This window comes from Cervus elaphus, chromosome 14, assembly GCF_910594005.1.
Source record: "Cervus elaphus chromosome 14, mCerEla1.1, whole genome shotgun sequence".
In the NCBI taxonomy this organism is placed as follows: domain Eukaryota; kingdom Metazoa; phylum Chordata; class Mammalia; order Artiodactyla; family Cervidae; genus Cervus; species Cervus elaphus.
This window is the reverse complement of record NC_057828.1, coordinates 67,259,588-67,275,562: the sequence shown is the minus strand read 5'-3', so window position 1 is coordinate 67,275,562 and position 15,975 is coordinate 67,259,588. Positions and strand designations below refer to the sequence as shown.

Genomic DNA, 15,975 nt, shown 5'->3' with positions numbered 1-15,975 from the left:
GAATACATTGCAGTGGTGACAAAAATTATTTTAAAATGAAGAGTTTTGAGAAAATGTACAGGGATTCAAACTGAATAACACTAATTTAATGAACTCTTAATGAATCACAAATCTTAGAGTTTTAATTTGATAATGAACTAATTATAGATGGGGTGAAAATGCAAACAAACCCAATTTACTCTATCCATATATTTTCCAGATCTGTTGAACAGGAACATAAAAACATTTTCTAAACTGATATAGCTCATTTGATTTAATTCCCACATAGAATTAAAATGTGATTTCATGTTGGGATTTAATCAACTTTAGAGTGTGAACTGTGTGTGAAGTGTGAATGAGAATTTTTAAACTTTTGGCAAAAGATATGATTGAGTATATAGAAAATCCAAGATAATTTAAAGGTAAATTAATTGAAGACTTTAAAAAAGTTCCTGGATATAGTTCAAACATTTAAAAGTTGAGCTAGTAATAACCAATTAGAAAATGTAAAAGAAAAAAGATTCTATTCATTAAATAGCAAGAAAAATCTATATGAAATTGGGATTTAGAAATAAATCTAACAAAGATGTGCAAAAAAGTTTATGAATAAAAGTGACAAAATATTATCAAAGAACATTAAAGAAGACTTGAATAAATGAAAAATTATGCCATGTTAATGAATGGGAACAGAGCTTCTGCCTAGGATAGTCACAATATGAGGTGTCTAGTCAAGGTCCTACATCCCAGGAAAGAACTGCTTTCTTGTAGGGATACTAGGGCCTTTCCTGGTGGCTCAGTTGGTAAAGAATCCACCTGCAATGCGGGAGACTCAGGGTTCGATCCCCGGGTCGGGAAGATCCCCTGGCGAAGGAAATGGCTAGAATACTGGATTGGATACTCCAGTGAGTACTTCAGTACTAGGCCTAGTAAATCCCATGGACAGAGGAGCCTGGTGGGCTACAGTCCATGGGGTCGCAAAGAATCTGACACAACTAAATAATAACAACAAATAGAGAAGAGACAAGAGGAACAAGAGAAACTTTGTTGAAAACATTTCAAATATCCTACAGATGATGGGGTTGGACCATAGCAGTACCTTTTAACCTTGATTTGATACAAAACAGATTCATAGTCAGTAGACAAGAAGATCTACCTAATTAGTGCATTTCCCAGGAAGCTTTATGGTATTAGCCAGCAGAGACAGCAGCTTTAATTGAGACAGTGATACCACTTAATTGGAACACCTTAATGAGATTAAGGGGTACTCAGATAAGGTCAACTTGTTTTCCCTGTGCCCAGAGCTTTGCTGGATCTCTGCCTTCTGGCTGGCAACCCCTGCCAATTGGATAAAGCTGAGCCAAATGCTTTTACTGTCCTTCATAAATCACTTAAGGGAATATTTTAAATACAGACTCCATGTATTTCAGAGCCTATTCTGAAACACATTGGCATGCAGATTCTGCTGATAAATTCAGAACTCATTACACTGAAGCCCTAGACATTTGCATTGCTTTTAACATGTTGACCCAACAGTTTAATATACATTAAGTGAAATAAATTGATAATTATGCTGGGACTCAATAATGTATTTCAATCGATTATATCTATGTTAGTCAGGGTGAGAAAGAGAGAGAGACAGGAGAGATGTTTTAAATAAGGATTTGACTCACTGCGATTCTGGAGGCTAACAGGTCCCAAGGTCTGAGGTCAGAGAACCAGAGCTGATGGTGGAGCTCCAGTCTGAAAGTCAACCTTGAGATCCAGGAAGAGGTGATGTTTCAATGTAAGACCAGGGGCTGGCAGAGACCAGTGTCCCAGCTCAAGACCATCAGGGTGGAGGAAACTGCCTCTTACTCAAACTTTTTGTTCTATTCAGGTCTTTAATTGAATGGATGAGGCCCACTCACATTGGGGAGGACAATGTTCATGACTCAGTTTACTCAGTTTAGTATTTATACAAATACTAACCTCATTGAGAAGCACTCTCAAAGGCACCCTCCTGAATGATGTTGGAACATATACCTGGACATCTCACAGCCCACTAAAGCTGACACATAAAATTAACCATAACAACATCTTTTTACCTCAATTTAAGATCATTTCACAAAGCTTCATGACAACTTGGTTTTTATCACAAAAGAGGACTTACATTCTTCCATTAGTCAAAATGAAATGCTTGAATTCCTCCATAAAAATCAGTGTAGTATTAGTAGAGAGAAAAACTCTGCTAAAAACATTGACAAAGATTTTTGTAAATTTTCATGTGTGCTATTACTAGTTTTGTGATCATGGGTCAATTAATTTCTTGATCTGAAAATAGGAAAAGGTTGGAAATGATCGTTATGATCCCATTCACCTCTAGAAGTCTGTAACCTTTGGTCTTTTCATCAGTGTATGGAAGTTGGAATGTGGTTGACCTTGGCATGTCTGTGCTACTGTCCAGATGAACTCAAATCCCTTTTGTGGGTGAAAGGTAGTCTCAGTTATCTACAGTTCTATGTCATATTTCATCCCTTTGGTGCATATAATGCTAGTTTAGAACAAGTGAATTACCTGTGAGGCTTGGCCTCCAAGCAGAGCTAATTTTATAAGGTTCTACCATGTTTATTAAGCACCATGAGAACTCAGTTTATGGAAGAGCAATTCCCATAGAAAACTGGGTGATTTAAATAACCTAGTACTAAAAAAAATATAACCTGGTGCTATCTCAATAGTACTGTTGGGGTTTTTGGTGGAGTTTTTCTGTTTCTGTTTTTAGAGCATCACATGCAATAGCTTTCAGTTACTTTTTCGCTGGTGTACATTACTCAAGAATTTTCACATTTAGTGATTAACTGATACACTGGCTGGCAATCACTAGCTTGGCAAAAAAGCAAAATTGGAAGTGTTTGAGCTATCATCAAGAAAATTGTATTCAGAGGACCCAGTGCTTGACTGAATCAGGTGGACAGGAGGCAGATTTTGGCAGTTTTGAAATTCATGTGAGGTTAAGAAAGAGCATGCTAAAATAATTTTCCATAATGAGTACTTTATCTGCCTTGTAAATAGTTTCAAAAAGTCATAAATGTTGAAAATGTTGAATAGTTTGCAAAGTTTTCCCGAACTTTCCCAAACCTACCAATGCCACCTTTACTTTTCTAGCAGAGTCCACTCCTTATTGTTACCTGTTTTTTCAGACTAACAAAACGCAAGCATATCTGTGTCTCAGACATAGTTTTCTACCATCTTTTTTTACATTAGTGGCATAGATTCTTGAAGAGAAGTAAAACCTGTAACAGAACGCATTTCAGGCAAAAATCATTCTGTGCAGGAGGAAGAAAAGTGGAATAAAATAAAAAATAAAGGACATAGTTAGGAAAATAAAACAGAATCTGGATGAGACACCAGAGAACCTTCTGGAAAGGGAATCCCTTAGTGACATTCCTAAGCTTGTTGCCTGGTTCAAGTCTGGCCTGACTTCTTTTAATGTGCATGTTGTGTTTATTTGTATGGTTGAAGTCTCAAAGAAAATATTATTTTCAGGATTTTGGAATAATCTGAGAACCTCTGATAAAATATGTGCATAAAATTAATAACCATAATTAGACTCAAAAAGAGGAAAGGGAATTTTCATTTTTTGGGTTTCTGCATTTTAGTTTTATATTTTCTTCAAGGTTGTTTGATGGATGAAATATTAGTATTTTTCCTAAATTCATAATTTTATGATGCTTTCTGAAAAAGTAGCTGGGTCAGATTGGCTTAATATTCTTTTTCACACTCTTTCCTCTCCTTTTTGTTAAAAAAAAAATAGCCAATCTACAACTTCCTTAGGGGAGATTAGATAGTTTAGAGAAGTGGCAAAATAAACAAGATTTGTTCTCATCAAATGTGTCATGAGGAAATTGGAGGCATGCTGTGAAGTAATGGCAAAATAATCTTGAAAATTTCTAAGTGCTTTTCCCAAGTGAGATGGAAGAAAATTTAAAGTTATTGTCCATCTAATTATGGTTAAAAAAAAAATGTGTGCATACAAGTATGGGCATATATTTATTTTTCTAACACTATGATTGGTTTCTTTCTCTAAAAAAGAGGAGACCAGACTTAAGATCCTACAGGTTCTCAAAAACTATTCTCTGGAAGAGCTGACTACAGTAGAGTTTTTACTTTTCCATAGAGTAAGGTAGTGGGGGATTGTAACTTTTAAAATGGTGGTGTTAAGAGCTTCCATGGTGGCTCAGATGGTAAAGCATCTGCCTGCAATGCAGGAGACCCAGGTTCAATCCCTGGGTTGGGAAGATCCCCTGGAGAAGGAAATGGCAACCCACTCCAGGATGCTTGCCTGAAGAATTCCATGGACAGAGGGGCCTGGTGGGCTACAGTCCATGGGGTTGCAAAGAGTCAGACATGACTGAGTGACTTCACTTTCACTTTCCTCCTGTAGATGGCCCCTCTCATTTTTCTCATACTAGCCTGTCAAAATATTGTTCTACTAAATATACAGTGCACATAGAAACCTTAATTTATTTCAGTGGCTGTGATCATTTGTAGAAAATACTGCTTTCACTTCTGCCTCACCAACTGGAGTTGGTGCCTGACCCCTTATCTAGCATCTGTTTGTACATGTGGCTTCACTGAATGCCCTTAATGGGTTAAGCTTTGTGGCCATATTAAAGATATGGTGCCTGCTTTTAGAATAGGGATTGGGAAAAAAAAAAATGAGAGTCTTTAACAGTCCAAGGGCAAGTACACTCAGAGTTTAGAATTTCTATGAGTGTCAGTTTTGGAAATGAGGAAACTATTCCATTATTTGTTCCTAAGTGTATCTGCTTTCTATCCATAGTCCGGGGAGGGTCCTAGTAAGACTCATATGTTTAATATAAGCTCTTGAGAATGAAAGTATGTGTTTCTCTTCTGAATACGTGAAGTAAATCACAGAGAAGTTAGTTTATGTGTCTCATTTTTAACTCAGAGTAGAGTTTCTGCCAGGTAGGATACAGGGACCTGCTGGCATCAATGCTGCCCGTGAAGAATTTTTGTAGTAGAGTCTAAGAAAACCTTTCACTCAAGTTCCAATAATAAATGTGCTTAAAAGATAAAACATCATTTAGTTCCATTATGGAGAATCCAATTTATCCCAATTCTCTAAGGCATTTCCTAGAAGAAAGAGAGAGTCCTTGGGCATTATTCTGTGTAATTAGCTTTTTGCACCTTGCATTGTGAATTGGGATTTCTGATTTCTTCACTCTACAGTGCAAAGTGATGGTGCTTAGAAACCTGAAACTAAAGCAGATGTTATAACTCATTAGTATTTTAAACTTTTATAATCTGAGAAACTCTGGGGCAAATACTAGGTTTTATTATACTCTGTTTTATAAATATTAAAAATATTTTATTTTCAGAGGGACTTTTCTCATTCTCCCAAATTAATCTTCACCTGAAACCTCAACAGGTCTTAAAGAAAGTGTGCCAAAGGCCTAGTTAACCCTTTTCTCATTCCTGAATTTGCCTCAGTTTCCAGGAAACAGTCACCTTGTTCAAAGGAACCTATTTTTTTTTTAATTTCTCTATTTTTCTGTTTCAAGTAACAATAGAAATGTAACATCTGAAAATTGTGATTTGGGAGGTAATATAGGAAAAAGCAAAGGTGAAATGTTTGGTAAACCAAAGGTAAAACTAGATACAAAATGTTATAATCTCAACTATTTAATTGATAAAAGGTAAGAAGGAGATATAGCAAAAGTAATGTTTGGATTTTCTGTATCTTACTGTAACTCCTGAGCTACTTTTCTCAAAGTAATTGAAACAGGACAGAATATGAATATTTCAGAGAAGATATTTTAATATACCATAGTTGTTTTGATCCTGGGAATGATGGAGGAACTAGGAATAATCCACGAGAAGCAGTATCTTTCAAGGAAGAAAGCTATTGATAAAGGGTAGAATTGAGATAAACTATTTCAAGACTAGAATGTTGATAAAGAACCTTCTAGAATGAGCATATGTACAAATCTGTCAGGTTCTTCAGACTTCATATAAGTTTTATCTAGGCCCTTATATATTTCCCATTTCTATAAACTGGTCAAGAAAAACACACAAGCCAAGAAAAGCTTTTGTTTTCATGTAATTCCCCATTTATAATTTCAGGGACAAAATTGATTTAAAGCTTAAACAGAATTAACCCATAAGAGTCAGATTTTAAACAAAAGAATTATGCTATCAGAGTGCATTTTTAAAAAGTCGCTTGATTCTTTTAAATGAATACATCATTATATATGGTTGATATAATGAATATATCATTATATATATCCAAATGGTTGGATAGCATCACCGACTCAATGGACATGAACTTGGGCAAACTCTGGGAAATAGTGAGGGACAGGGAGGGCTGGCGTGCTGCAGTCCATGGGGTTGCAAAGAGTTGGACACAACTGAGCAACTGAACAACAACAATCATTATATACATACAAAATTTACATAGCTTATCTGATACTGTTAGCAAACTGGTATCACACACAGAGAACAGCTTAGCAGTCTGCTCACAATGTTAAAAACCACCACAAAAAAAAAAAAAAAAACCCTTACAGAAGGACAGGATTTATTAAACATAATCTGTACTGAAGTCATAAGCACTATTTTCCTCTTCAGTCATTTTATCCAAGACAAAGATGTAGTCTGCTCAGCTGCTTGAGACTCCTCAGGTAGTGCCTTGGGGGCCTCTTCAGGAGGGGACGTGTCTGAGCTTTTTTTTCATCACTTGCCTTATCAACACTTTCCTGGTCAGTGTTGACATCTTCATAATCCACCGCCCCCCACCCCTTGCTCCTGCTTCTGTTCTTTCTGTTTCAGCAATTCTTCAGGTATGTCCTTATCCTCTGTTACTCCATTGACCCAACAACTGGAAAAGGTTGCTACTGGCTAACCGAGGGCCCCTCATGGACTGTATGCTGTGTAAGAGTATGTGTGTGTTTGTGTGTGGGTGCGTGCATGTGTGTGTGTTCGGTCATGTCCAACTCTTTGCAATCCCATGGAGCCCTGCCAGGCTCCTCTGTCCACGGGATTTCCTAGGCAAGATTACTGGAATGGGTGGCCATTTCCTACTCCAGGTTACCTTCCTGACCCAGGAAGCCTGTGTAAGAATACATATTTTTAATAATAAGTAGTCAAACTGAGAACGATTATGATACACTGTAATTTACTTCACTCAAATATATACTTAGCTATTCTTTCATTCATTCAGCAAATATTTGCTGAGTACATAAATAGAGTATATACTTGGAGGAGAGATAAGCTATATTTAAACAGCTGTAGCAAAAGTGGTGTATTTTTGGGCGAATACAAAAGAAGGGGAGAGCCAGAAAGGCTTCTTCTTGGGTTGGGATTGCCACCTGGGCTTGAAGTGAAGGGGAAAGGAGGGGTGAGGGCATGGCCATGTACTGGGGATGAGAAGGGTTAGTCTGAGTAGGAGAGGTGGGAAGCAAAAGAGAGCTGGAGCCAGATCACAGGGCCTTTGGTGCCAGTCTGGGTGGTTACTCTTCTAGGCAGTGGGGAACTGTTGAAGGTTTTTATGAAGGAATTAACAGAGTCTTGCAACAACATGTCAAATGAAACTTGTATAGCCAGGATACAGAGGATTATGGTCTATGACTATGAGGTGTGCCTCTTAAGGCTTTCAAAAGAGTTGCCTGGGAAAATTAAAGGCAAGACTTGGTTCTGAAGGACAGTTCCCTACTTCAATATTTGGGCCTTGACAACTCGTGTCAGCTTTGTCTTGAATAGGACCGTGGTGGCCAGATAGGATTCAGCCTCTCCTGTTCTGTTCCATTGACCCTAAAGTCATTCTGGCCACTTCCCAGAATCTTGCCTTTGCAATAGGGATCAAGCTTTGGCTATTTCCTATAATCCCCCAGGATCTATGTATTAGCAGTGGCATTTCCCCCCTCCCCCGACTCTGGTTTTGACTTTTTTGTTCCTCTTTTAGAACTAAGAGCTACAAAAGTTTTTTTTTTTTTTCTGTTTGTTTTGATTTTTGCTGTGCTGGGATCTTGAGATAGGGCAGATTAAGACACTTGTACAATGTTGTTGCAATATAACAAAGACCTGATTGAAGGTGTGGTGGTTGGGATGGGGAAAAGGAGATGGATTCAAGAAATATTGTGAAAATAGAACTGACAAGATCTGATGACTGAATATGGGAGCAAGGGGAAAGGAATCAAATAATAGTGCTGAGTTTTGAACCTGTATGAATTCAGATGATTTTAAAAGGGCCAGAAGATACTTTTCTTACTTTAAAAAGTTGAACTAAAGCTAAGTGTTATGGACAGAGCTCTCATGGAGGTTTCTTTTAACTTCAGTGATGATTACCCTGAAAGGTATTAAGACCAGCCTGGTCAAGTAAATTGTACCAGCACAATGCCCAGCACAGGCTGTAATACTTAAGTAGGATTAGAAGAAATATGCTTGTGCCCAAAATGCTGGTACAGGAAAATGTGGAAGGAGTCCTTTGCGGTTCTAGTCTTTATATTATTGAGTAACTTCCTTTTAGAGAAAGACCTGGCACTGTGTTTCAAAAACAGTTTAGGCAAGAGAATATGATACTAAATTGCAGAGGGTGGAGAGGAAGGTAATTCAATACTCAAGAATCTTGAGAACTGTGGAAACAAGCTGGTTTAAGCAGAAATTATTTTATGTGGTGCCTGTGGGCTGATCCACTTATTTGAATGCCCTTATGGTGGGATATTAAATAATAGTAATAATAGTCAAAATTTATTGAGTATCTAAAGTGTCTGATACTGCTCTAGGTACTTTTTAACCTGCAGAGTATCCTGTTGAGTACTTATAAAACACTGTGAAAATGAGTGTCTTATAATCCATTTTATAGGTGACAAAATTGAGGCTCACACATTTTTCACAGAACTAGAACAAATAATCCTAAAATTCATATGGAACCATAAAAGACCCAGAATTGCCAAGGCAATCCTAGAAAAAAAAAAAGAACAAATCAGAAGGCATAACCCTCCCAGACTTCAGAAAATACTACTAAACTACAGTAATCAAAACAGTGTGGTATTAGAAGAAAAACAGACAAATGGATCAATGGAACAGAATAGAGAGTCCAGAAATAAACCCACACACCTATGGTCAATTAAATTTGACAAAGGAGGCAAGAATATACACTGGGGAAAAGACAGTTTCTTCATCAGGTGGTGCTGGGAAAATTGGACTGCTGCATGTAAATCAATGGAGTTAGAACACACCCTTTCACCATACACAAAAATAAAACTCAAAATGGCTGAAGACTTAAACAGAAGACATGACACTGTAAAACCACTTGAAGAGAACATAGGTAAAATGTTCTCTGACATAAATCGTACCAATGTTTTCTTAGGGCAGTCTCCCACACTGCCCTCAGTCGCTCAGTTGTGTCCAACTCTTTGTGAGCCCGTGGACTGTAGCCCACTAGGCTATTCTGTCCGTGGAATTTTCTAGGCAAGAATACTGCAGTGGGTTGCTAATTCCTTCTCCAGGGGATCCTCTGGACCCAGGGATTGAACCAGTGTCTCTTGTGTCTCCTGCATTAGCAGGCAGATTCTTTACTGCTGTGCCACCTGGGAAGCCCCAAAGCAATACAAATAAAAACAAACAACAAATGGGACCTAATCAAAGTTGCAAACTTTTGCACAGCAAAGGAAACCATAAACAAAGCAAAAAGATAACCTACAGAATGGGAGAAAATATTTCAAATGATGCAACTGAGAAGCGTTTAATTTCCAAAATATACAAATAGCTCATTCAATTCAACAATGAAAAAACAGTCTTACCCCAAAATGGGCAAAAGACCTAAATAAGCATTTCTCTAAAGAAGACATAGATGGCCAATAGGCACATGAAGATACTCAACATTTCTCTAATTATTAGAGAAATGCAAATCAAAACTACAAAGAGGTACCACCTCACACCAGTCAGAATGACCGTTGTTAAACAGTCTACAAATAACAAATGCTTGAGAGGATGTGGAGAAAAAGAGAACCCACCTATTTACTGTTGGTGGGAATATAAGTTAGTGTAGCCACTGTGGGAAATAGTGTGTAAGTGCCTCAGAAAACTAAAATAGAATTACCATATGATCCAGCAATCTGACTCCTGGCATATATCCAGGCAAAACTATAGTTCAAAAAGATATATGCACTGCTGTGTTCATAGCAGCACTATTCACAATAGCCAAGACACGGAAACAGATGAATGGATAAAAATACAGTACGGCTATACAGTGGAGTATTACTCAGCCATTAAAAAGAACGAAATAATGTCATTTGCTGCAAAATGGATGGACCTATAGATTATCATGCTAGGTGAAATAAATCAGAAAGAGGAAGACAAATAACATACAATACCACTTATATGTGAAATCTAAACTAAGACAAGTGAACCTATTTATGAAACAGAAGCAGAATCACAGACATAGAGTACTGATTGGTGGTTGCCAAGGGGAAGGTGGTTGGGAAAGGGATGGAGTGGAAGATCGGGGTTAATAGATGTAGGCTTTTATATATGGAATGAATAAGCTGTAAGGTCCTACTGTATAGCACAGAGAACTATGTTCAATATCCCATGATAAACCATAATGGAAAAGAATATTAAAAAGAATGTATGTAGCCATGAAATTAAAAGATGTTCCTTGGAAGGAAAGCTATGACAAACCTAGACAGTGTATTAAAAAACAAAGACATCACTTTGCTGACAAAGGCCCATATAGTCAAAGCTATAGTTTTTCCAGGAGTTATGTACAAAAGTGAGAGTTGGACATAAAAAAGGCTGAGCACTGAAGAATTGATGCTTTCCACTTGTGGTGCTGGAGAGGACTCTTGAGAGCCCCTTGGACAGGAAGGCGATCACACTGGTCAGTCCTAAGTGAAATCAGTCCTGGACATTCACTGAAAGGACTGATGCTGAAGTTGAAGCTCCAATACTGTGGCCACCTTTTGTCAAGAGCCAATTCATTGGAAAAGACCCTAATGCTGGGAAAGATTGAAGGCAAAAGGTGAAGAAGGTGGCAGAGGATGAGATGGCTAGATAGCATTAGTGACTCAATGGACATGAATTTGAGCAAAGTCCGGAAGATAGTGAAGAACTGGGAAGCCTGGCATGCTGCAGTCCATGAGGTCACAAAAAGTTGGATGTGACTTAGTGACTGAACAGCCCAACAACAGTATATGCATAACTGAATCACTTTGCTGTACAGTAATAATTAGCATTGTAAATAAACTATATTTCAATTTAAAAAATTTAGGCTCAGAGTGGGGAACGCAACGTAATACATATACCAACTTGCCTTTTCACTTTGGCTCATTAAGGCTAATGTTTGATTTAGCTGGTTTTAATTCAGGTTGCACTGAGAGCCTCTTACATGCTGGTAAGCATTCCTGAAACATCTGTGAAAATGCAGGTTATGTTTGTCCTGGACTTTCAGTGAGTAGGATAGTGGTTTTTGTAAGCAACAGGGCAGGTCCTAGTTAAAGAGTTACAGTAGACAACTTGCTTTTGACTTCTTCATTCCTTAGTTCATCTTAAGGACCTGGGTGGTTGGCTTGAGTTCTTCATCATCAATTTAATTACTAGGGATTACTGAGCACTTTCTATGTGCCAAATGCAGTGCTGAGCACTTTACTGTGTTATTTCATGTAATTACGACCACACTGTGAGATTGTTACTCTTGTTTTTAAATCCAAGTATAGTTGATTTACAATGTATTAATTTCAGATGTGCAGTGAAGTGATTCAGTACTTTTTCAGATTATGTTCCATTATAGGTTATTATAAGATAATGGATATAATTCACTCTGCTATACAGTATATCCTTGTTGCTTATCTATTTTACATATAGGGATTTGTATCTATTAATTCCATACCCCTAATTTGTCATTTCCCTTTCCCTTTCCCCTTTGACAACCACAAGCTTATGCTTTATATCTCTGAGTCTATTTCTGTTTTGCATATACATTCGTGTTACTTTTTAGATTCCACATATAAGTGGTATCATATAGTATTTGTCAGCCTGACATTTCACTAAGCATAATATTCTCTAGCTCCAGACACATTCTTACAAATAGCAATATTTCATGTTTAATGGTTGAGTAATAGTAATATAACACCTTAATTCATGAGAATGCTACTCTTACTGGCTTCATTTTATATGAGAGGAAGAAACTGGTGTGAAGTCTTACTACTAGTAAGTAGCAGAGATGCGATTCATCCCTTATCTAACTCCAGAATCCATCCTCCTAACTACAGTGTTATTTTGCCCCAACTCTAGGCTTTTCTCTAATTGTCAAGATCCCTATACTGGGCATTCTTTTGTTTGGGTTTAGATCAGCTGAATCTAAAATCTAGATACATTTTTGGAATAGCTTTAAAGTTATTTTCCTCCTAGAACTTGTGATGTTATTAGCTGTTTTATTCACATTTGGAAACAGTCATTAGGTTAATTACCCTCAAAAGCTGTGATCCCTTTTTTATGAGTACTCCCTCCATAGTCACTGCTGTGTGGATTGTACCATATGCAGATATTCAAGTCACAGAAGCATTTTTCTCCTGTGTTGGAAGAGAGTAGAGGCACTGTAGCATCTCAATAGAAGCAAAACATCCTTGAGGGAGGTTTGGTGATGTGGCAGGATATCAGGTTTCAAGGTTCTGTAGAACTCATCATAAAATGACATCCATCTCCTTTTATTTAAATCCAAGTGCTTGCAAGCGTACAAAAATTAGCATCAGAAATTAACTAGTCTTCTTCTGCTAGACTAAACAGTGGTTACTTGGACCTAATGGGAAACTTTTGTTAATCATTTATATGTTTCAGTGAGGTGAGACATCCTCATTGTGGGAATTCTCAAAGATGCCCCACGCCTATACAAGGAAATTATAGACAAGTATATAGAATTTTCCTTCTTATGTACTGCATAAAAGCTAATAAAATAATGACCAATTAGATACTTAAAAACCTGAGCATATGAGAGTATTATGCAAATACTGATTAATAGTAATAGCATAAACTCACAGAACAAGGAAAAGCATGCCTGATTCAAATTATAGGAGCTTTTATTTGCATTTCTACAGAACCTATTATTAGTAGGTCTCAAAGCACCTTACAAGTAGTAATTATTAAAACTCATGAATACAACCAGAAAATGTCATTTTATTGAGGGAATAAGTGAGAATTCCCCTTTACTTCATATATATTATGAGACCTAAATGCCTGGGCCACAGTAGGACTTTCCGTATAGAGAGAATGAGTTTGAGCAAGCTCCGGGAGATGGTGAAGGACAGGGAAGCCGAGCGTGCTGCCGTCATGGGGTCACAGAGTTGGACATGACTGAGGGACTGAACAACAAGTCATACACTTGTGGGTGTTTGGGGCAGTGATTCCATAGGCATAGACGTTGGCAAGTACGGATTCATGGTTCTCATATTGAGTATCTTTATCTATGTGGTTATAACCCTTCACTTAGTTTTGAAATTTTACACGCATAATAGCTCTAAACAAATTTTACCTGTATGTTTTAATATTTCTCTGTTGACTATAATATCAAATTTGAAAACAAAAATTATGCCAGGTTCACATGAGAGCATTTAAAAATATTTTGGAATATTATATCAGATTTACTTTTTTCAAACTAACATTTCATTCCAAGGACTAACAGCTGGTAAGCACAGTCAGTGGGACCTGTATTTATTTCTATTCTTAGTGGTAAGTCCTTGAAAGGTTGTGAGGATTTCTCATCTGCTTCAGAATGCTCCTTTGGCCTTCCTCCCCTATTTTTCCTTCTCCTTTCCTGCAGTTTGGTTGCCCAGGTTGGAAAAGCTCAAGAGCATTCCAGTGCCTAACTCTCCCTCTCCCTCCATCTCCAGTCCTCAACTTCCCGCCTCCCCCACATGATTAATCTTCAGCTTTATTTTCTTCTGGTGCTGAGAGTTCATATTGTAGTTATCGGTCTTGGTTGTCAGGCAGCTGTACTTCCATGGGTATATTTCACTGTCATGTAGATTCCAAGAAAAGTGTGGACTAGTGAGCACCTTCTTTTATAGTTAGGATGCTGGAGCCCAGAGAGGAGTGACACCCAAGGTCATACGGCTGGGTCACTTCTCTGTCTTCTAGAATTGGGACCAGAATTCAGGTCTCAAGGCTCCTAAGCCAAAAGTTTCCCCATGATAATTATATAATTCTTCAAATCACAAAAAAACTTTTAGACTAGAGACATAGGAGAAACTAGAAGAAATAGTTTGTTGATTTTATCCAGGGCTGTGGATCAGCAGGACTAGAAGTGGAGCCTCAGGATCTGAGAAAAAAAAATGGAGTGATGCGTGTGCAGAGCTGAAATGGTGGACCCTGGGACTGTGGGATTGCCGTGCAGGAGGAGTTGAATGACTGGCGGTAGAGGATAATGAAGAGCAAGGTGAAGTGGAGAACAGGGTGAGGTCGAATGGTGGTTGTAGAAGAACTGGGAGGATGGTTGAGTTTATGGTCATGACAATGGGCTGTTGATGTAAAGTGGAGCAAGTTGGTAACTGGATAGATGGTCCTCAGGGACCTTGAAGTCCCTCAGGGTGATGCCAGAAGGGGGGGAATCGATAAAGGTATCAAAGTTCTCAGGAACTGTGGGAAAATAACAAATCCCTAGAAAGCAGAGGTGTGGGGAACCTTGAGGGGGTATTTATAGAATTATGGAGATCTGTGTCTATTCTGTGACAGATGATGCATTTCTAAATTCTGATTTTCATATTTTTTCAGGGAAAACGGAGGCAGCCATCAAAAACTTCAGTCCCTACTACAGTCGCCAGTACTCTGTGGCTTTCTGCAATCATGTGCGCAGTGAAGTAGAACAGCAAAGAGATTTAACATCACAATTTCTGAAGACCAAGGTAACCCATGGACGTTTGGTTTCCATATTTCTCCCACTAAGAATGATTTATAACTCATAATATTTCTGAAAAAAGCAATAATTTGTGTGACAGTTTAAAAAAATCTGTTCTCAAATCATGCTCAAAAAGCTAATTTGCCCGGAAGTTAGAACATAGGATTTCTTGTTGATGGTGCAATCCATATAAAAAGAAAACAAGCATGATTTCCAATTTTATTATCTTTTTCCACACTGATGCTTTGATGTCAGGAAATTTGACTTGCTCTGATGAAGTTCAGTACAAAAAAAGTCATAATTTCAGTGCCTGATACTTTTGGCATTTTAAATTTGGTCATTGATCAAATGTGATTTTATTGTCTAAACTGTAGTTTATTCTTTCTCCTTTGCTCCATTATCATAATTACCCACAGCCTAAATAAATATTTATTAATACTATGTGCCAGGCCCTGGGGCTTCCCAGGTGGCACTAGTGATAGAGAGCCTGCCTGCTAATGCAGGAGACAAGAGACATGGGTTCGGGAAGATGCCCCGGAGGAGGGCACGGCAGCCCACTTCAGTATTCTTGCCTGGAGAATCTCATGGACAGAAGAGCCTGGCGGGCTACAGTCCATAAGGTTGGAAAGAGTCAGACATGACTGAAGCAACTTAGCTTGCATGCTTGCTCGCCAGGCCCTATTCTAAGTACTAGAGAACAAGACAAATTTTCTGCTTTCCTGTTAATATTCAAAGAGAAGAAAGACAATAAATAAATAAATGAATAGCAGGTGATATCATGTAATAAGAAATGCTATCAAGTAGAATAAAATAGGAGTCATGAATATTTCAGAGAAGCCTTTTGTGGAGATGACATTTGAGCAGAAACTAGAGTGAAATAAAAGAATAGGCTGTGTGAGTATCTGTGGAAAGAGTGTTCCAAGCACATGGAACAAAATTGGAAAGATTTTGCAGCAGTTAAAAGTGCAGCAGGAAGGCTGATGTGTGAGAGCCTTGTGAGCAAGGGAGGGAGTTGAAAAAGGAATACAGAGTGACTAATAGAAGCCAGATCGTATAGGACCATAGACCGCAGTAAGGGTTTTTATTTTAAGTGTGATGGGAAGTTATTGGAG

General features: G+C 37.9%; 1 protein-coding gene across 1 annotated transcript in view; it reads left to right on the top strand.

Moving 5' to 3' along the window:
• Positions 1-15,975, top strand: part of NIBAN1 (niban apoptosis regulator 1) — a 171,613-nt gene that overhangs the window by 58,209 nt on the left and 97,429 nt on the right. The window contains exon 2 of the mRNA XM_043922947.1: positions 14,740-14,870. Within this exon, the coding sequence (XP_043778882.1) occupies positions 14,740-14,870 (131 nt within the window). The remainder of the gene's footprint in view (positions 1-14,739; positions 14,871-15,975) is intronic.